The sequence below is a fragment of the Choristoneura fumiferana genome, chromosome 12, assembly GCF_025370935.1.
Source record: "Choristoneura fumiferana chromosome 12, NRCan_CFum_1, whole genome shotgun sequence".
Taxonomy (NCBI): Eukaryota; Metazoa; Arthropoda; class Insecta; order Lepidoptera; family Tortricidae; genus Choristoneura; species Choristoneura fumiferana.
Genome location: NC_133483.1, coordinates 9,312,885 through 9,336,572, shown reverse-complemented (window position 1 = coordinate 9,336,572; position 23,688 = coordinate 9,312,885). Strand labels below are relative to the sequence as shown.

At 37.1% G+C, this 23,688-nt stretch overlaps 2 protein-coding genes across 2 annotated transcripts in view; both read left to right on the top strand.

Moving 5' to 3' along the window:
• Window positions 1-770: 770 nt before the first annotated feature.
• LOC141433256 (very long chain fatty acid elongase 7-like) lies at window positions 771-16,644 on the top strand. Its single transcript, XM_074095218.1, has 6 exons — window positions 771-1,351; window positions 7,021-7,211; window positions 8,389-8,526; window positions 10,685-10,790; window positions 11,151-11,287; window positions 15,916-16,644. The coding sequence occupies exons 1-6, from the start codon at window positions 1,291-1,293 to the stop codon at window positions 16,216-16,218; spliced, it is 936 nt and encodes a 311-aa protein (XP_073951319.1). The 5' UTR covers window positions 771-1,290; the 3' UTR covers window positions 16,219-16,644.
• Window positions 16,645-21,544: 4,900 nt separating this feature from the next.
• Window positions 21,545-23,688, top strand: part of LOC141433253 (very long chain fatty acid elongase 7-like) — a 28,263-nt gene continuing 26,119 nt past the window's right edge. The window contains exon 1 of the mRNA XM_074095211.1: window positions 21,545-21,799. The gene's annotated coding sequence lies outside the window, so the exon portion shown is untranslated. The remainder of the gene's footprint in view (window positions 21,800-23,688) is intronic.

Here is a 23,688-nt window from a genome sequence, read left to right as displayed (position 1 = left end):
ACACTCCTCAAGCAACCTACCTACATGCCAAATTTCAGCTTTCTTCGACCATTTAAAACGAAAAATCGATCCTGTTGAACTGAATATAAATCCCGTTTTTTCTTATCCCGTAGGAACTTTAAAAAAAATCCCTGAATTAATATTGTTAAATTTTAATGTATCTTTAAATCAAATTTGAAGAGTCTAGTTTTTATAGTTACTGAGATTGGGTCACTCGGAGTCAAATACATCCATCCCATCCCAGCCTATATACGTCCCACTGCTGGGCACAGACCTCCTCTCAGAACATGAGGGCTTGGACCATAGTTCCCACGCGGGCCCAGTGCGGATTGGGAACTTCACACGCACCATTGAATTGCTTTGCAGGTTTATGCAGGTTTCCTCACGATGTTTTCCTTCACCGCAAAGCTCGTGGTAAATTTCAAATGTAATTCCGCACATGAATTTCGAAAAACTCAGAGGTGCGAGCCGGGGTTTGAACCCACGACCCTCTGCTTGAGAGGCGATAGGTCAAACCACTAGGCCACCACGGCTTACACGAATACATAAATCCCGTTTTTTTCCCGTTCCCGTGAGAATTTCCAAAAATCCTTCCTTAGTAGATGCCTACATTGTATAAGGTATCTATGTGCAACATTTCAAATCTCTGGGTCTAGTTATTTGAAAATGAATGAAAATGAAAATATCTTTATTTTATATATTACTCACTGCTGACTTTAGGGCTGTCCGTTGATATATCACCAGTCAGTCAGTCAGTCAGTCAGTTTAGATTGGTGAGGTAACAGTGCTATTTGGAGATATGTTTATGATATAGTAAACGCAGCGCAGTACCTGGACGACAGAGCTACGTTCGGGCTAAAACTCGATAACACGCGGCTTCCCAGAGAACCCCTACATACTAAATTTCATCGAAGTCATTTTAGCCGTTTCCGAGATCCAGAAATATATAAATACATACAAAAATTGCTCGTTTGCGCATAGTGTACCCGACTACTCTGCAGTACCTACGTGCCCCGTGTTTGTCCCAAACTTATAAAAATGCCACAATGACGGGCGCTAATCAAATGCTAATGTGGTTAATCACTCCACTGTCGATTTAAATACAATCCATGTTGTAAGCTCAGTATGATTATAGTTTTTGAATAGACAGGTTTGCTTAGCCCCGTGATGCAAGTTAACCGCTAGGTTCACCTTGCTTGTGGTCTAAGACGCTTCGCAGGCAGTTCGCAGTTAGCATTCCTCGGTTGACCCCAAAACACGTGGATACCCGTATATTGAAGAATTTTGAAAATGGCGCTTCTTTTAAAGTCTGCGTGGCAAGGGTACCGTTACGTCTTTGAAGAGTTGGCCGGTAAGTGTTTAGTTTAAGCAGCGAAAGCTGTGTTTTGGGTGCAAGTTGCAAACTCAATAACTCGTAATTTGGCATCTCATAGAATTTGAGAGGTTTTAATTTGAGAGAGAGCCTAACTTAAAGATATTCAGTTAAAGTTACGTTGAAAGTTTGTGTAAATTTCTACCTTGTGCAAATCTAGTAGGTAAGTGCAGACTTGAATACAACATGCAACGTGTTAATAAAGCGTATCTTCTTAACGATGCAATTCAACGTGTCCAAATAGTACGTGCTAGTTGAGATTGGAGTCCGAAAAATCTACAATATCAAAGCTTTATCGCAGTTTAGTAATTGTAAAATGATATTAAATGAAAAAGTAGGCACAGCTATAATTTGCCTATTGGCGTACGAAATGATAGAGTACCTACTAAAAAAAATAAACTGAAATGACAATCATGTCAGAAATCATAATTTAACTAACAACAAAATTTATTCAATGAAAACTTTAAAATAATAATATTCATACATTCAGTATTACTTTGTATTGCACTAATCGCTAGAATGGTGATCCAGTCTAATGATGATGATGATATTGTCTCGTCCTCCAATTCGATAGTACGAATTGACGTAGGTACCATGGATATTTTTAAGCATCGGCTTACTTAATTACCTACATGAGAAAACTATTCGAAAAAAGGTAGTTCCTCCTTTGTAGCACTAATAAAATGCAAGTCACCATCAAGGCTAGCTCTCATCGAATACCTGTATAATTGAATGATTGTAGTTTAATGCTCAGCAATTGACATAATAAGGGACATCACATTACTTTACTACGGTGTGATAATTTTACTCAAGGTCAGCTTTAACCCTTAAACCTACGTCCTGTTTCAGAAACACAACCACCTATGAGCGGTCTAGAAGACCACTAGTTTTAAAGGATATGCAATATAGTTATTATAGAAATTTAGTATAAATTTAATAAAAAAGTAATAAATAAAATTTTAACAGTCTATGCTATTTATTTTCTATAAACATTACAAAATAAATCAATAGATTTTTTCATAAACTTAACACATTTCAGTACTTCTCTTATCCCTACTGTAAAATTACTTACCCGAAGGGGATATATATGAGATCTCAAAATATAGGAACATAACATAAAGATTATTATTAAAGTTTCATCAAATTGAATGATCAACTAAGTTATTTAACTGATTTCATTTTAAAGGGACATTTTATTTTGATAAAATTGGAAATCCTCAAAACAACCATTTTTGTCGGAAATCGATAATATTTTTTCGAACATTTGAGACAAATTAGTCTCTTGCATTCAATGATGCAACCTATTTTAACCACCTTTTGTGACTGTGTTACTAGGAAGCATGTTTTACTAAAAAATAAAAATTTATATTTTTTAATTAGGTATATTAAAAATGTTAACAAATAAAACACTCACAACCACCTCGTATGAATATTACGCAACCACCTACCTAGTACTACCTACGGTCTCTGAGACCATTGTCACCAGTATTATGCTCACTTAATTCAAAGGAATACACATCCAAACTTGTCGACCACATGGCGGCCATTGATTGGCCCCCAGGAAAAGGTCAGTAGAAGTTTGTGCGCCGCGATTGCATCGAATTATTATCATTTTTAAATCTGCTAAGGTCTGAGAGACCGCATGTAGGTGGTTAAGGGTTAAATGAGGAAGCTACAATCGATCTCAACATATAAGATGACATAACCGTCAAATGCGCCAACATATAAAAACTCTCCTTGTCATAAAAATACTTTGTACGGACAGAATTCGGAAATAATCTATGGATGCGTGCATTTTTTTAGTAATTCATGAAATGTTTGATCGAAAAAATAGCCGTTTCTATTCTATCTCGGGTAAATACTGATAATTATCATGCATAATCAGTCAGAATTGTTGTAAGCTTATGTAGGTATATTTACTAGAAATGGGTATGAATAAGTAGCAGAATAACCTTTTGATCGGCGTTTAAATACTTTGTTGTATAATACGAAGTCTACATTTTACGCAAATAACTTAATTTTAATTACAATTATGTCCTTTACTGCTATGCAGATCCAACAAAGTTGATGTACCGTTCAAACGAGTTGTCATCCGAAGTCGGCTGCCAGCAAGATGATCCCCTGGGGCCTGCAATTTTCAGCTTGGCAATAAATCCAATAATTCAAAATTTGACATCAAAATTTAATGTATGGTATTTGGATGACGGGACCTTAGGAGGTGATGCAGACTCTGTACTATCCGACCTTTCTTTAATAATTGACAAATTCAAATCTATTGGTCTTGAACTTAATTTCAATAAATGTGAACTATATATTCCAAATACCAACACAAATGTCGACAACCTGAAACTAAAATTCAACCAACTTGCACCAAACATTAAAATACTTGATAAGAATACGCTTTGCCTCCTAGGTTCCCCCATTTTTGAAGACAGCTTTCCCGGATATACTCAAAATTGCAAATCTAAATTCGAAAATCTTTCTCATCGCCTTCTTGAAATTAGCCCACATTACGCATTGTCTGTCATTAAATTTTGCCTTTTCGTTCCTAAATTAACTTACGTGCTACGCTGCTCCCCTCTCTGGAAATATCAAAATCTCTTATCACCAATGGATAATCTGATCAAAACTAATTTGGAAGCTATCCTTAATTGTCCACTTAGCGAGCAGTCGTGGACCCAAGGATCCATCCCCATTCGGTACGGTGGTTTAGGGATCCGCAAAATTTCGGATGTCGCATTACCAGCCTTTTTGTCGTCAGTCCATAGCTCGATCAGTCTCATAGGCAAAATCCTACGCACAAACTATGAGATCTTGGACTTGGAAGACGCTTGGTCAATTGCTTGCCCCAGTCAAAATTTTCCGGAAAATCCAAAATCGCAACGGAGCTGGGACGACACTATATCAAAATTGACCCAAGAATCTCTACTCCGCGAATCCTGCACTGCTGGACGAGCCAGATTATTAGCTGCAGGCACGAGAGAAGCTGGTTACTGGCTCCACGCGCTCCCCTCCCGAAACATGGGCACCTTTCTAGAACCCAATACCCTGTGACTGTCGGTATGCCTACGCCTCGGGGTCCCGGTCTGCGCCCCACATCGGTGTCCCTGCGGAAACGACGTGGACCGGCTTGGGCATCACGGTCTTTCCTGCCAGAGAAGTGCGGGTCGTTTCTCAAGACATGCTGCCCTTGATGATATTATCCGTCGGTCTCTTGCTACGGTCAATGTGCCGGCTATTTTAGAGCCAACAGGCATATCTAGATATGACGGCAAGAGACCGGACGGAATGTCGCTGATTCCGTGAAGTATGGGACGTGTGCTAGTGTGGGATGCAACTTGTGTTGACACACTGGCCCCGTCTCATCTCCACCGAACATCAATAAGGGCAGCAGCAGTAGCAGAAATGGCAAAAACTGCCAAAGCAGGAAAATACAGTGGTCTCGGTGCCGAATATGATTTTGTACCTTTCGGCGTCGAGACCCTTGGTCCGTGGGGCCCTGGCGCTCTAAGTCTCTTCAAATATCTATCAAAGAGACTCAGAGATACCACAGGAGACCGAAGAGCTGGCAGTTTCCTCGCTCAACGCATCAGTCTTGCGATTCAGCGGGGAAATGCTGCCAGCATCTTTGGTACTATGCCGCAGGGTCCATTTTTAGATTTATTATAGTTTTAGTTTATTTAATTTTATTGTACCTAATATACCTTTTTTATGGTTGTACCTTTATTGTTCTGGAAATAAATTCATACTTAATTTTTTGCATATTTTAATTATGTTGATTTCGATGAACAATTAATAAACACCAATCCGTTACAAGACTTTCCGGTGGCAACTAGAGGAAATATTTTGAGTCAAGAATGATTTATGATGAGCAAACAAACTACCACTAGAAAAGATCTTAGGACTTAGTGTCTAACAGATGCACGCCCGCTTTCGCATACTCTATTATTTTCTATCAAATGATTTAAAATGACTTAATGATTAACGGTTGATTACTTTAGATTTATGTGCTATGGGATGTAGAGCATGATTATCCTTGTAGCGACTTCAAGCGCCATCTAGTCACATAAAATAAAACAAGCTACAAACTACATCGTGCTTCGAACTCAACTATCTATAACTATACTTCGAACTATAACTTCAACTCAAATATCTTACTCTTCCTTCAGATTTCAGTCCCCAGCATAACTTCTCCCTTGAGAGAGATCTCTTTTTATAAACAGCCTACCCCACACCTTTCCGGCGGCGAATGCACTAGTCCCAAAACGCACTATTAGTCAATACACTCTAATTTCGAAAGCCCCGCTTCTCATAAGAAACTAGGCCCAAAACACCATATTTCCAAAAAGGCTCATTCTCGATTTACACGAGAACCATTGAGAACTAGTCCTAAAATACACCTTTCCCAAAATACCCCAAATTGTGTTCACCTGTAGGTGGCATAATAATTCATTCTCATAATGCATAGTTCTCAAAACACTCTAGTTCCAAAATACCCTATTTTTTTTTCTTTTATTTTCGAATGACTTTGAAATTGCTTTCAAAATGTGCATTATTTAGATGCTTTTGAGGATACGTATTTACTAAAATAGATACCCTATTATTTCCCTAAAAGGACGTCAGTGCCGTCAAGATTTAGTGTTCTTTAAGTTAATCAATGACAAAGAGCATTTTTCTATTATAACATTATTACGAAATCCTAAACTGAGCATGGCTCCACATTTTCTTGGCCAATTTTACTATATGTACTTAAAACATATTTATAACAACACCGTAGAAAACTGTATTCGTAAGGCAATGGTATTATGATAGTTGAGACCTTAATCGAACGAAATAACGACTGACTTAAATGAAATACCTCAAAAGCATCTAAATAATGCACATTTTGAAAGCAATTTCAAAGAGTCATTCGAATATAAAAGAAGAAAAATTAGGGTATTTTGGAACTAGAGTGTTTTGAGAACTATGCATTATGAGAATGAAGTATGACGCCACCTACAGGTGAACACAATTTGGGGTATTTTGGGAAAGGTGTATTTTGGGACTAGTTCTCAATGGTTCTCGTGTAAATCGAGAATGAGCCTTTTTGGAAATATGGTGTTTTGAGCCTAGTTTCTTATGAGAAGAGGGGCTTTCGAAATTAGAGTGTATTGACCAATAGTGCGTTTTGGGACTAGTGCATTCCCCGCCGGAAAGCCCCACACCTTTCATAAGCACCTAATATTCCGAGGCAGTTTCAAACATTAAGATTACGGGTTTACGACATAGGTAAGACGGGTGAATATCAAGAGTACACACAATAGCAGTAAAGTAATCACTAATCACAATCAACATCTCGTGAAAATATGTTTTTTTATAATTTAAGACGACGTTAAAAAGAGATTGTGTTTGTAAATATACATCTGCGCTATAAACAATATGCCTACTGGGCGGAACGTATAGTGTTAAAGTGTATAATAAAGTAGTAGTATAAAGTTCTAGTTCTACGAGTATAAGAACAATGACGTCATGAATGACTACATGAGTATTAGCAATTTTGATCTCAGTCCCAGACAGAGGACGTCCATGTATGGCTTTACAAAATGACATACTTAATAAAAATGTACGGTTTTTGGTTAAAAACATTTTTCTTTTTCAACATTTTTCAGATCCAAGAACCAGCAGTTGGTTTTTAGTGGCAAAACCATATCAAGGCTTAGCATTGTTAGGCCTCTATCTCATATTTGTGCTGAAATGGGGACCTGAGTGGATGAAAAACCGACATGCATTCAACTTGGATAAGGTCCTCATAGTGTACAATGCAATACAGATATTTCTCTGCGCGAGACTATTTGCTGGGGTAAGATCACTATCTTTGCAGCTTCACTTTCATACCTAAGTAAATAGAATAAAACAATAACATTTTTTAATTCTAAGAAAACTGACTACTTACCAAGAACTATAGAATATTTATCATTTGAAATAACAAACTAAGTCTGCCTTTATTTCTGCTAATATTATATGTTAATGCGAAACGCGAAAGTTTGTATGCGTGCGTGCGTGCGTGCATGCGTGTGTGTGTGTGTGTGTGTGTGTGTGTGTGTGTGTGTGTGTGTGTGTGTATGTTTGTTACCCTTTACCCGATATTCCCGCTAAAGTCTTCTTATTAATAAGTGTACGTAATCATAATTTTTCATATCAGCAATGTAACTAGTGACAAATGTCCGTCGTTGGAATTATTTATTAGTTGGCAATTCTGCAGTTTCTTAAATAACGCATACGCATGTAGTGTCAGTGTTCAATGCACCTTGATGAATGACCTTTGATCGCAAATATCTGGTGTTTTCTTTGATGATTTCTACCATGGGGAAATAATGACAAAGATGTAATTCACTGCTGTTGTAAAAGTCTACTTATTCTCGCTCAAAAGAGATAAAGAGCTCTTAATTTGAAAATACTGATATGCGTGATCGTGATGGTGAATGCTGAACGGTGAAAGTGGGAATACTGCCTGCGTGATGGGCATTCTACCTAAGGGTCCAAGTTTAGATAGTAATAAAAATAAAATTTTGTTTAGCTATTTTAAGTTAGTTTTAGTTATGTTCATTTTATACTTAGTCCCTGTTTTTATACCTACTTTTAATGTTAAATAAAAAGTATTAACTTACAATAATAACCTGTTTGACGATAAATAATTAACCGGCCAGTGGCATCTTTGCTCTCAAACTGATGGACCGACTTCGATGTTTTTTTTTGTGTTATCTTGGAAAAATCAGACTTACTCGGTGTTGTTGCATAACGTCACTACTTTGAAAAAATCTTGTATCTCAAATCAATACGTCAACAAATTTGACCCTTAAAGCAATGTTCATTAAGTTCACTCGGAAAGATCATCGATTTTGAGATACCAGCTTTTTTCAAAGTAGTGACGATAAGCGTGTATTACTATGTCGTTTAGATTAAAAACGACGTGTTTATTTTGTAGTTCAGATTTGTTTCAAGTTTTTAACAAAAATGTTATTATGAAATGTTTTCAGAGTTTATTAAACGCCTGGGCTTTCCACTACCGGTGGGTTTGCGAGCCAGTGGACTTCTCTAACAGTGATCATGCAATCCAGATAGCAACATACGTCTACACCTACTATCTTATCAAGATTCTTGACCTCTTAGACACAGTAAGAAATTTTTTCCCACAATAATCCAATTTTCACGTGCTTTTAAATTTGAAACTCCATTTTGATTCAAACCATTTTCAGGGCTAATGTATGATTAAATTTCGTGTCACAATGAAAAAAGTTAATGGAAATTAAAACTACGTGCTAACGCAGCTTTAACGCTGTGCAACTTTTTGGTCTTCACCCATTTGCCAATTATGTGGCCGTAGCTGTCTCTCTTACAACCATGTGCGTACATGCCGCACCATCATTTCACATCATCATCAGCCGGAAGACGTCCATTGCTGAACAAAGCCCCCCCCTTAGAACGCCACAATGAACGACAACTCGCCACTTGAATCCACCGGTTTCCCGTAAAGTCCGATCGAGACTGCTTTTTAATCTCGGCCGAGACCGAGACCGAGACACAAAACAAGTTTTTTCAATATATTTTAATTTTTTTACCTAAAAAAAAAACGCTTTATGAATGAAAAAAATGTTTTATTATGTTTAATCCACTAGCTACTATATTTTATTTAGTGTCAGATAGCAATACATGTCAAATTACAAAATTCAAACAACAAAACAAAATAAAATCAAACTAAACACTGCCATTAAATTAAGCCCACTAAAAATTAAACTAAATAAATTAAATTAATTAATTATGTTTAATTAAACATTCCACCTACAAACAAACTTAATAGTCAAAATCAAATAGAACAATATTGTACGATACAAAAATTTTTTTCGGCATTGTACCCTGTCAAATTATGCCGTCTTTCGTCGTACAACTGTCCAGCCCGACTGACAGCTGTTCACTGGCAACGCTTGTTGGTGGCGCTGATAAAAATTTGTTGGCTGCAGTGCGTAATATTTTATATGGCGAGGAATGCCAATATTCAAAAATATATTAGCATTTCGCTGTAGTCTTGGTTCTCGACGAAAACTGTCCAATGCCAATTCTTGTAGTGCCTTAGTGTCACTCATTCATAGGCTACTTATTATATTAATAGGCTCGTCCTCGGCATCAATCGAATTATAAACCGCCCACTAAGAGTGCCTTGTGAGCTCACCATTGAATTCGTTAAAGTAACTCCCTGCATCTCTGTCTCCTGGGATCCCGAAGTTTTTGAATTAAGCAATTCAAATACTTTAATTTTGGCTGTTTTTATTTAACTATCGGTCAAATATTTGGTTTTAAATGTTGGATTGATGAGAGTTGTGGTAATTAAAGGCCAACAACTTTTCAAGAATGCAAACCTCTGATTTAATGCAGCCAGCAATTTGCTTTTCATTAGCTCTGTTTCCGTATGCCTTTGGTGAGTTGGCGAATTTTCGTCGTCTTGACTGGAGCTGTGGAAATCTCGTATATGGCTTAATTTTCAGTTCAACATTGCTACTAGCGGTATAACTAGTGAAACACACGATGTGTCCGACGAGATATGTAATGTAGCCTGATAGAAGCATTGTAAAACATTTATAGTGTCTTTAATAGTGTTCCATTCTTCTCCGTCTATTTCCTGAACCCCGTCCCCTTTTCAACACGGTATAAATTTATAGCGTGTTTTTGTTCGTGTAAACGTTCCAGCATCGAGTATGTGCTATTCCACCTTATTTCGATATCCTGAAAAAGAGCATGTTCGGGTAAATTTAACGTTTTTTGATATGACTTCAAGTATCGGCGGGCTTGTTCACTTCTATGAAAGTGTCTAACCACTTTTCTGCATTTCTTTATAGGAACTTTAAGCTTTTCACATCACCTATAACGATCGTTCTCAATGAGCAAGTTGTCACCTGTTACTCTCGTTAGCGAGTGTCAGTGAGTTGCAAGTACCACACGCACCGAGCCCGGGCGGGGCGACCAATCAAAATCCCAAGGAAAGCTCGTGCCACCGCGGTTAACCGCGCGCCAATATTTAAATTGAGTGCCGCCGTTGAGTCTCGGTCGCGGCCGAGAATCTCGGTTGTTTTGGGCCGAGACCGAGACCGAGATCTCGGTCGGACCTTAGTTTCCTGTAACTCTAACGATGTCATCAGTCAACCTGGTGGGAGGCCTGACAACGCTTCGTATGGACGCTGCTTGAACCGTCTTTTTACAGATGACATAAGTAGGCAATGATGATGATGAGATGTGGATATGAATTTAAGTGTGCTAATTTATTACCTTCTTAAATTTCAGGTGTTTTTTGTTTTACGTAAAAAATTCAACCAGATCACTTTCTTACACGTCTATCATCACTTTGGCATGGTTCTTCTCTGTTGGGGAGCTGCGACCTACTTTCCAGGTATTATATAACTTATTCAAACATTTTTAGGAAATAACATAAGAAAGATACCTGGGCGACCGAGCTTAGCTTGATACGAAGCAATTTAATGGTGTGTGTGAAGTTCCCAATCCGCATTGGGCCCGCGTGGGAACTGCGTCCTAAGCCATCCTAGTTTAAGAGAAGACCTGTGCCCAGCAGTGGACGTATATGAGCTGGAATGATGATGTTGATGATAATGATGACATTTGTTAACGGATCCGGATGTAGACCCTGATTGTCCTATAACGAGTTTCATATTACGACGTATTGTAGGTACTATTATTGATGTCTTTCAGAAATCTTTGGTAATAAAATAATTGTAAACATTCTCTTTTACAGGAGGTCACGGCACTCTGATAGGAGTTATAAACTCCTTCGTTCACGTCGTCATGTATGGATATTACCTTCTCACAGTGGCCATGCCGAGCTTAAAAAACTCCATGTGGTGGAAGAAATACATCACGCAGTTGCAAATTGTAAGTATAAAATTCTATTGCTGTTTTTTTTTCAATGGGTACTTAATGAACAATTAAATCTGACATTGCTGTGAAATGGTCTATATTATGAGTATTATAGTGAACTAATGTACTTTTTGCTTATCTGAAACTACAACACAATACAATTTCTATTTATTGAACACCAACGCATAGTAAACAGTACAGAAAACACAGGTATTCGGAGCCTTTGAAGCAAACTACACGTGCAAGAAAGCTACATCTATGGGACAAATAGATATGAGTGCAAAATCCCACTCGTCAAACATTATGTGATGGATGACCCAGCTATCACCAACACCACACAAGACGCTAACCCGTTTCAAATTCTATACGAGTTCATTCTCAAAGCTGCACCTAACATACACATCCTGCGCAGAATCAAATGAATGAATGTAACGAATAATGAACGTGTCAACGTGTGCCTCAATTCTCTACAACCTAACCAATTTAGAAAAGTTGAATATCCCCTGACGTTGTAATTTCAAAGTCCAACAAGTTCAAAAACGGCTGAACCTATTTTTATGAAACATTGCTAAAAATCACCGCAAGGAAACTCACTTTCACGTAAAAAATCTGCATCGAAATTGATCCATTCGTTTCAGAGCTATAGTGCCACAGCCAGACAGATTCTGATATTGGTGTCAAACTTATAACACCCCTTTTTTGCGTCGGTGATAAAAATAATTCATCGGTCTTTACACATATCTTAGGACCGAACTCACACTTAGGTATATGTACTGTGGGGACTGTAACTAGGTAAGAGCTTAGGTACTGGGGATCAACGCGCGTGACTTTAAACTCAGTTCAAAATAAACAACTTCTTCAATCATTTGGATTTATTTCAGAACTTAAAAATACATTTACATAGCATAGCACCAGCCGCTTAGGCTATCGGGAGCAATCTGCGCTCCGGCATGTATACCGCTGTCAAACTGTTTTAAAGTTATATTCTAGAAACATAAATAAAAACCTATCAGTTTATATAAAACTAGATTAATCTAACCTGCCAGGTGGTCAGTTTTACCACCTGCCAGCGGTATACAGCCTAGTTCCTACATATCCCTCCTTCCTCACAGAGGTGGGGACCTACTCTACGGCCCTACCTAACGGGGACATTACAGACAGAAAAGGGTCTTTGCTAAAGACTAGTCACATCCTTTTCATGAAACTCTAGTCTATGTTATTACAATCATAAATAGGTTTATATATTTCAAAATTTTCAAATCAAGGACGGGACTTCGCCGGCCAAAACCCCGAAACAAAAAGGTACGGCGCCTTTTCAGTAAAAAGCCTAGCTACTAAAGACGCATGACATTGCCTGTGCAACCCGGCACGTCATTCTTGCTTCATGCCCATCATCTTCATCAGGTGATGAAGGTTCCTCAGCACCCCTAGCGGAGTTGCCGTTCCACAACGACAGCAATAGCCGCTGGGTTTCCATCTTTTTATTATTTCACAGCCATGGATCCAAGTGTGGACCCTGGGCAAGCTTCATCGGCGATCCCAGTTGGCTGTGTGAACTTCTGTTGCTTGAAAACTATTGAAAGGCACAGAAAATCAATCATTAAATACACCATCAATTAACACCACATATTTCTGGGCATATTGAACACATGAAGGTATGAAGTACTCCCACATGCTGAGATAGACTAAAACTACTCATTCTTTATATATAGAAATTCACATCATACATGATTACAGTTCACATTGGGAGATGTATGAACAGGCAATCTCATATTCGTGAAGTTGAATATGTAAACAATTATATTAAGTTCACTATGTAATTAAAGTTATCTGTTTGGTTTTCCAGCGATGTCGTCAGACATCAGTTTTGACAAGAGCAGCTGGGAGCTGCCATCAGTTTTCATCAGCCACTGCATGGCTGCTGCAGATTGCCATCTCATTTCTGCATTTAATTAATTGATCTCCCAATATGAAAACACACGAAAAAAAACATATATTAGTCACATAGTAATATTACAACACGCATTAGTCATATAAATTCATTATATCATTAATTTCCTACCTACTCAAAAAACTTTAAATTCAATTACCTATTATTATTAAATTCAATCGAAAACTAAATTTACAATGTTTACATCTGAATGACATTGTCAATCATTGGTCGTGTCAATTTTTTTCTAACCGCTGACACAGAACTTCTCGGGTGAACTTTCAAAAAGTTTTCAGTCAAACCATAAAGTTCATTCGGCTTGAGACAGCCATCACTTTCCGTCCCTTTCACTCCTAAATGAACGTTTTTAAATTTTATGTTTCGTTCAGTTAGCGATCCTTGCTGTGGGAAAAACCTTTTATTAATATAAATTAGACAATGACGTGACTTTTTATTACCTTTTCTATGGAATCTATCAGGTCCGTTCGCGTTCTCACGTCGTTGCATTGCCACTCTTACATAACAACCAGAAGGTTCCTCTCGCTCCTTCATCAGACCTGCCGAACCCATCTGCAAATTTTCCGACTTTCGTACCCTTTCAGGCTTCGAGCTCAACTCGCCTTTTTCGCCATCCTTTTGCTCCATCTTTCTATCGATCCTCGCTGCTTTCCCAATCGACTTCGACATCTCCAACTTTCCTTCACTCGAACCTGAAGCAAAAGAATTTAAACCACGGAACCCTAACAATTTTTTTACTGATCGCACTTTACTTTTCACGGTCAAGGAGTTAATTTGCTCGCACTCAACCTCTTTCATGGCAACATCATTTGCACAAACCTTTTCAGTCAATAAAGAAATGTTGCTCGTGTCACTCAATTTTCGAATAAAATTGACACGGAATTTTTTATTCAGAGTCAAAGTATGACTACTAAAATCAATGATTGCATTATTTGCAGTCAAAAAATCTTGCCCTAGAATGCAAAAATTTGTGCCATCATTAATTACCAACAGTCTAATTCTACAATAATAACTATCTATCAAAATATATGTATTTACAACTCCTATAGGCTGAATCATGGAGCCTCCTGCTACGCGCAAAGGATCACCGAGTTTGTGCTCATATTTTAAATGAATTTCCTCTGCAAGGGAAACAGATATCAGTGACACATTGGCACCACTATCCACGAGGGCCTTGCAAATCCTGCCATTGAGCTCTATGGGCACAAACGTGTTCAGACTATTTTTCTCAACAGTACAAACATCGGGAAATTCACTAGAAAAAATCGTATTAATTTGGAAACCATCATTATTGCCTTGATCCCCCTGATGCTGCTGCGGCACCGGCTGTAGCTGCCGTGGCCTCAAATTATACCTTCCATATGGCACACGTGATGTTCCCTGGTGTATTACTTGCGGAAATACCATTGTTGGCGGCGTTTGGGACGTGTCATACTCCGAACGCGGCGTGAATCGAAGAGGTGGAGCATCTCCTTGCTCCCACGAGTGTTGATAATCTTTTGTAATATTAATCGGCAGTTCTACTTTATGTGTTTTCATGTTCAACTCTGTATTAAATACATCACACAATTGAAGAATCGTTTTCCTTAGCTCATCTTTTGACGCGAATAATCTGGACGCTAAATGTGCTTGCCATTGCGAATTGATAGACTTAATAAAATGCTTGATAAATCTGCCATCTTCCGTGATCCCTGCTTTCAACGCTAATTTCTCTAGGTCATAATAAAATGATAGTAGCGGTTCTTTCGGCTCCTGCTTTCTATAATAAAAAGACTGTGCATAGTCTTCTTGCGACGGGAATTGTTCTACTAATCCCTTCTTTATTAAATCATACGACTCCAACGTCGTGAAATTGGCTTGTACCAGGACAACGGCCCTTCTAAGTAGAGTGCAATCGCTACTCGCTTCTGATCTGCGGACCAATTCTTTATGATCGCAATAGTTTCAAATTGGTGGATAAAATCGTCCACATCCGAATATCCTGCGAATTTTTCCGCCATCTTCTTTTCTTCTCCGTAATAAAATTTATCTGCCCGCAAATTCTATTAAACACTGGATAGAGAAAAATAAAATAACTCACAGTTGCTTCCTCAAAAATCGATACATTTACCAAATTGCTTCACTTTTCATGCGCTTTTTTTGTCATCAAAGCTCGTCTTTTCTTAACAATCGTCTATAGACCGCTGGAATCGCTGCGGTACTCCGTCGTCCTCTGAAGCGATAGCTAAAACATAAAAAGTACACCGACCGCGCCTAACTCCACCACTTGTGGGGACTGTAACTAGGTAAGAGCTTAGGTACTGGGGATCAACGCGCGTGACTTTAAACTCAGTTCAAAATAAACAACTTCTTCAATCATTTGGATTTATTTCAGAACTTAAAAATACTTTACATAGCATAGCACCAGCCGCTTAGGCTATCGGGAGCAATCTGCGCTCCGGCATGTATACCGCTGTCAAACTGTTTTAAAGTTATATTCTAGAAACATAATATAAAAACCTATCAGTTTATATAAAACTAGATTAATCTAACCTGCCAGGTGGTCAGTTTTACCACCTGCCAGCGGTATACAGCTAGTTCCTACAGTACACACAGACGTATACTTATATATAATTATTATTGCTTTAACAACGTTGAAATATAAATTATAGCCAAACTCAAGTTTTTGTTATGTAACTTGTTGTTTTTGTTTCAGATACAATTCTTCTGGATGGTAGTACATATGGGGGCATTGGTATTTAAGACGGACTGTGCCTATCCCCGATGGACAGCTGCCATTTTTCTACCACAGAACTTGTTCATGCTAATTTTATTCGTAGATTTCTATATAAAAACTTATGTTAAGCCTAAATCGAAAAAAGAAAATGGTGCCCAAAATGGTTTTCAAAATGGTGCCCAAAATGGTGTTAAAAATGAGGCTCACAACGTAGTCCATAATGGTCAAAAGAATGGACTAAATGATTTAAATGAAGGAAACGGGAATGCCAAAATCGATTAGACTTTAATGTTACCTCTACATATACTCCAACTGAAAGCAATGCAAACGGATTTTTATAACTCTGTGAGGTATGTAGGTATACGCCCGTTTTCACTGGTCTTGGTTTAGTTGATTGTTAAAATAATTTTTAAACATAAAGCTGTGAAATGATTTTTTATCAATTTAAGGGCGAGCCTCCTAAATATGGCATGTTTCGGTGTTCTAGTAAGTCCAAGCGAGTTATCCGAACGATTTCAAACTTGACCAAAAAGCAGAAAAATCTGCATCCGCTGTTAAAAAAACAACTCAACATCTTTTTTGAAAAATAGGTAGTTCATGCGGGTTTAAGCAGACTGACACAAAATCATAGCCCGCTAAGGTTGGCCCTATTTTTGACTTCTGTGATGTGCCAAAATAAACTTTCCAAAATTGCGAAATTTTTCATTTTGGAAACGCCTCACCATTTTGAATGGAGATTGAAACTTTCCGTTCCGTAAATTAAAATTTCCTATATTCCTTCCGAAAGTTTCCAGAAATTTCCGAGAATTTTTCTAAATTATTTGAAACTTTGCGCAACTTGCACATCTGGGGGCCTACCACGCTCTCTTAATACGATTCAGTTTAGGCTCTAAACTGAACTGCATCGCTATTTCGTACCACAACGTTACTTTTGTGATTCAGTTCAAGCACGGTTCAGCGACAGCGATACAGACATTTTCATTCACTCACTTCAAGCGGTTTTCGTACCATGACGCTTAACTTGAGTGGGAATTGAATCGCTTCAGTGTCAAATTTAGCGATTCAGTATAAGTTACTCATTCTGTCAATTCTTTTGGAATTTGAAGTGTTTTACTTGGAACATTTTAAAATTTCAAGAACTTTTAAACTTTTATTCAAGTTTTACAACTTCTCATAGGTACTCACGACATTGTGCTTCTTAACTTCTCATTGATAAAACTAATTTTTCAGTGAGAAAAGAGACTCTTAGATTAGTGACAACGGTTGCTAAGAACACGGAATGACATAGAGTTATGGTTTTCCAAAATAAAGAGGTTTTAGTATACAATATTTGGTTTGCATATAGCGGCGTCCCTTTCGCGACTTAGCGTTTCAGTTTCGGACCAGAGAAAATATCGGTCTTTAATTCACTTGTAAACCATTGAGACTCAGCTCTGAGAAATAAACGTCGTGGTACCAATTTCGACGATTCAGTTTAGGTGCCTAAATTGAACTGCTCTACGTTTGGATCGTTTATGAAAAGATCATGGTAGGCCCCCTGTTCTGAAAGAGAGAGTGATATCTGTTATTAAGTAGCCACCCACTTGTTTCTATTTAGGTACGTAAAATATACTGGTACCTCAACTCAATGTTCTGAGGATAGTGAGAATGGACCATGGAAAATTGTGAAAAAACCTAAATGTTTGCTAGGTTTGTCCTTCTATACATACTGTCCGTCTGAATTGATGTTACTCACTTGATGAAATATCTCATGCCATAAAACAAAATTAAATCAGAACTGTCCTGATTTGGATCAGTTTTAATAACAAAGAAAACAGAATAAGAGAAACGGGAGAAGAATGAACTGAAGAGAGGTTTGGCTCCCGCGTAAGTAATGAAAGACTACTTACTTTTTTTAAAGATAGGTCTTTTTGAAGAACGCAGTCCTAATAATGCTGTAGGTGTCCACATACTATCAGGTGACCCGCATGCTCGTTTTCCATCTATTTAATATAAAAATAATAATAACTTTGGGGCCAACTAAATTCTTTTATGATCGACCGCGTTGCTTCAATGTCTATTCTTGGATTTTTAACCGACTTCAAAAAAAGGAGATTTTTTTTTAATGTTCGTTACCTCAGAACTCCGTCATTTATGAACCGATTTGAAATTTTTTTTTAGTTCGTCTAGGAATGCTTTCAATTAGGTCCCATAAGCAGCAAATTAGGATCTGATGATCAGATCTTAAGGAAATCGAGAGAACTCTTCAAATATTGTAGGGACACCTATGGTAATTTGGATATATTTAGCAGTAACTCGTGCATTTGCTCTTGCAAATCATAATTTGGTGAAGTGGAACACATGACCAGATTTGACCAACGGAACTACTACTCAATAACAAGTATTTCACGGGTTAAATTTAAATTATTTTATTTTATTTTATTTTTCTTTATTGAGGAAAACAAACAGCAATACAATCATACATGAAGCTAGTATACATGGAGGTAAATCATGAGCCAGTAAAGTTTTCACTGATATGACTACACTTATTAGGAAAATATTATGCACAAAGTAAACAAAGTAGGTAAGTTAAACAACAAACGAAAGGAATGATGACAATATCTAATACGGTTTCACGGGATACCCGTAAAAGTAACAAATTTGGAGTTGAAATAAAAAATACAAAAAGACTCCAAAAAACCAATCATGATAATATTTTTTTTTCCAATCATGACAATATTTTTTTAATTAATAGTAGATAAGCGACTAAGAAGAAGCTTTAAGTTAATGATTCTTTCGAAATGATCTGATGCTGAAACCAAAAGGTAGGCAACGGAACTCTGTTATAAAACAACGTAACTGAGTCGTGTTTGGGCTTAATGGAATCGTTGTGAGATGTTCTTTGGCTACGAATCACTAAAAAGTGAGAAATAAAGAAAATTTTAAACAAAAAAGTAAAACCGACTCCAAAAAAATAACAAAAAATGGAACCGACTACAAAACCTTTGAAAATATTTTTCTAGGTAAGTACGTACTAGCTCTTTTTTTATTTTTTTGGAGTCTGTTTTACTTTTTATTAAATTTTTTATTCATAATGCTGCTGTTAATACGATGCATTCAAACTTCTGCACGCCCTGTATACAAGTACCTAGTGTTGAAAAAAATATGAATAAAAATTTTTTTTGTTAAGTAATATTAAATTATAAACTCGAACAATTTAGCGTTATAATCGCTGAGACTTTATTATTAGTGATTGTTATGAAACAAAATGTAAATGAAAAATATACAGACTTCTAATAATTGGAGTTGAACTTTCATGTGAATTTTGGCACACCCTTAATTAATAAGCTGAGGTAATTTTCATTTCGAAACCAACCTGTTACCAACTTTCGCTATTCTCACTCATAACTAATATGGTTCAGTTCAGAACTCAATCACGACTACTATATTTATTATTAAAAATATCTCGATGGTTCGACCACATTGCAACACATTTGCACATTGCATTGTCAACTCGTGACCATGGCCACTGCAATGTGTCCGAAACATTGAAGTACTTAATTTTAATAACAAATTTAGTTTTTAATAATATAATGTAGGTACCTAATGTATTTTTTAATAATGTTATTTAATTTAGTAATTTTAATTCTTAATTTTTAATAATGTTATGTTCAAACAATGCTATGTATTGTTTCTGAATAAATAAATAAAAATAGTTAGGTAAACGTCCGAGTGCTCGACACGCAATGCCCAATAGACGACACCCTGCTGTCATCTCTATTTCTACGTAATGACATACTATTAAATATGCCAACTATTGGGACAGTGACGAGCCCTCTTACGTTTATTTTAGGGCCCCCGATGCGAGCGATGCTGTCGCGCGTTTTGTAAATGCTCGACAGCATCGCTCCTAACGCGCGTTAGTCGCATTGGAAACGCGCTACAGAAGCGATGCCAACGCGCTACTGTGCCCTTAGTGTAAGTTTTCGGTTACAAAATACGTTTCGATACGTTCGCGTTAAAATTTCAATTTGTATGGAAATACGAACAGCGCCTTTAGCGGAACGTTTGTGATGTTCGTATTTCCATACAAATTGAGATTTTACGCGAACGCGATCGAGACGTATTTTGTAACCGAAAACTTACACTAGGGGTACAGCATCGCGACTGTATCGATGCAAACGCGCGACGGTTTCGGACGACATGGTGGAGAGAAAGGAGGGAGGGTGTGAAGGGAGGGAGGGTGAAGCGCGACAGTAGCGCGTTTGCATCGCGACTGAATCTTGGTTATGTGGGCGAGGGTACACAGCTAGCGACCGCATCGCGACTGAATCTATGTGAACGCGCGACAGCATCGCTACTGCATCGCTACAATAAGTCTCCGTGGGCGAGCGGCCTTAGTCGTGATTAAGTCCCGAATCATAAATTAGTTAGGTACTAGATCTATTAGTTTGCACGAGCAAAGCTAAAGCTACTTAGTTCTGAATAAAGTTTTCCAGTCCTTCTATTCCTCAACGTCCAGTGTTCCTGTTTCGTGCATTGAAGACCTTCTCTAGTGCCGGGATCTATTACGAAGTACTTACACATATACACAGCTGTAGTGCACGTTTGGTAACGGAGTAGCAAGTGAAAATATTGTAGTTCATGAAGAAGAAGCAAAATTTAAATAAAAAAGATAAAACGCTATAGCAGTATAGTTACTAATTCCGAATCTTCCATCCATTCCATTCATTCCGGTCTATATACATCCCACTGATTGACATAGTCCTCCTTACAGGGTGAGAGCGCTTGGGCCTTACATATAGTTTGTAATAGTGGATTAGAAACTTCACATACATCTTTTAATTGCTTCGCAACTTTGTGCAGGTTTAACCGTAAAGTATTAACAGTAAATGAAATGAAATGAAATTTTAAATCCACGATCTTCTGCTCAAGAGGCTATAGGTCAAAGCACTTGGCCATCACAGGTGCAAAAAATCCAAAATACTACACTAAATACTTTAGTGCGGGTGTACATTTTAACCGACTTCAAAAAAGGAGGAGGTTCTATGTTCCAACCTGCCCACCTACCTCCCTCTTAAATTAGTCGTACAACTTACGGGACTTGTTTTTTTTTTGGTCAGTTGTTCGTTAAAATCAAATCTATAAAGACAGCTTTACACATGCTCGTTAATACGAGTAGCACGCTAATAAATAAGCATGCTAGTACCTGATGTACCAGTATGCCACTAAAAAAGCATGCTAGTAGGTAGGTAGTAGCATGCTTTCGTGCTAGTAACAAGCATGTGTAACAGTACCTTTACGCAGTTTTAAACGCATCTAACTTTTTAGACGTTGTATCTCGGTTGCTTTGTTACTTTACAACCAATTAAGTAACGCTGTTTACTAATTAAGCGTGAATAAACGAAGTGTTTTTATTTATTTCGACGTTATAATTATGGAAGTAACTCGTATCTTTCCCTTCAGATCGATGAACTTTTCGTACAGAAATAAGTAAATTCATGTATTTTAGACATGAACTAGAAATATGTCAACAACATACGGTAATCAATCAACGTAGGTATTGTGAACAATACTCGGCTACGCGTTCTTTATTCGGAATCACGCTGCATTATGGTGAACTATTATGGGCCATCAACTTTTGTAACTTGTTGTTATTGTGCTTTAAAATAAAATATAATTTTGAAATTAGAACATCACCTACAATCTTAAAGAACCTATGTCTATGTTACCTCGCGTGCTATCCACTTATTTTATAAGCCGGCCGGTCGATACTGCCGCAGTGGCGACTAAAACCCCGCACCATTCGCACGGTCTGGCTGTTAACCACGGTTTAAATTGATCGGGAAGAGTGACATCGGCTGTTTTATTCTAAATCTGAACGGTAAGCTCTTTTTATTTATCTTTTTAATTTAAAAAATATTAAAAACGGCCAGTACGACAATTTTTTAAATGTTTTTTCCCTCGTGTTAAGCTTTTTCGAATATTGTTACGTGACGATAAAAAGTGAGTGAAAAGTTTTTTTTAGCACTTTTCGATAACTAAGGAGGTTTATTTAAAGTAAAGAGGTTGAGCTTTGAGTATCTTACCATAACTTGTTTTAGATATTGTCTCATGCTAAATTAGTTTTGACGTTGAATATTTAAATTCTTCAAATCTTCAAACGTAGCTCTTAGCTTCATTACACCTATGAGCTAGTAGTTTATTAATTACGTGTATTTGTTATTGTAATACGCAAAGAAAAAGTACATATTGGGAAGGTTTAATTGAATTTAGATGTCCAAATAAACTTACGTAATTTGTAAAAGTATTATCGTTTAAATGTACTGTAGAGAACATAAAACTATTATTAAGTATATAATACCTACATTCTTACCTATATTTAACTCAACTGTATTTGACGATAATTTGATTAGTTTATTTAAAATTCAATGTTCTAAAAAAATACTATGGAATGCAAAACGTGTATTGATTGATCCATATACATACGTTTGTAAATAGCGTTTCTAATTATTGATTATGTGTTAAAAATAACTTTCGTTATTTTTTACGCGTGAACCTTTCTTATGCCGAAGTTTACAATATTACCGTCGTATATTAATTATTATTCATAAATAAGAAATAAAGTTCCACATTTACAGTACAGTAGTACATTTTGACGACCAGATGGCCTAGTGGTTAGAGAACCTGACTCCGAAGGTTGAGGTCCCGGGTTCGATTCCAGTGTCGGAGCAGATATTTGTATGAAAAATACGAATGTTTATTCTCGGGTCTTGGGTGTTTAATATGTATTTAAGTATATATTTATATTACACATAACACAAGCTTTGGCTAAGCTTACTTTGGGACTAGGTCAATTGGTGTGAATTGTTTTTAAAAAAAGTAAAAAGTATAACGTAAAAAAATTACATTTTCATTCAACAAAATTTTAAAGTTTTTAGTACCATTAGATACGTCAGCCTCTTATAAGTTTATAAGACTCCATAAAGAGCTGCAAACTTGACAAATGTCAAAATGACAAACGAATGTTGAGCTACTCGTAACATAAGCATTTTTGAGCAGAGTCCAAGTTTTTAAGCTCACTAATACATTTTGTGACTGTCTATATTGAGTGTTTTCATATTTACAACTAGCTTTTGCCCGCGGCTTCGCTCGCGTTAAATTTGGAGTAACATACATTTACTTTCTGCGATCCTTTTTTGTGTTTTGATTAATTTTTCGGAGGATTACATGGAGATACAAATACGGACATGATTCTGGTTGGAATTTTAGAAAACGATAAAGTACTACGCGTTTCTTTTGCCCGCGACTTCATACACTATATAGGATTATATCCCGAGAAATTGTAAAGTTCCCGCGGGACATGAATTACTGTTATTGAAATAATTTTGAAAATCTGCCTCAAAATTGAAACTTATTTTTATTCTGCAGAAAGTTTGCATTTTTTATAAAGTAGTCTAATGTCAATCAGTGATATTAATAGAATAATTATTTAAATCAGCTCAATAGTTTCAGAGATTACCCCCAACAAACAAAGAAACAAAATTTTCCTATTCCATGGGATTTTCTAAAAATCTCTCCCTAGTGCACCTCTGTATTACTTTCGGTCCATCTATGCCAAATTTCACACCGTAGCATGTTGAACGGTTGTGTTGCTCTGAAGATGAGGTGCAAACGGTGCGGTGAAAACGTGTAAAGTGGTGGTGGTGATAGATGGATTTGTGTGATTTGTGTGTGTTCTTACAGTGTGGAGGTGGAGGAACTGCATGAACA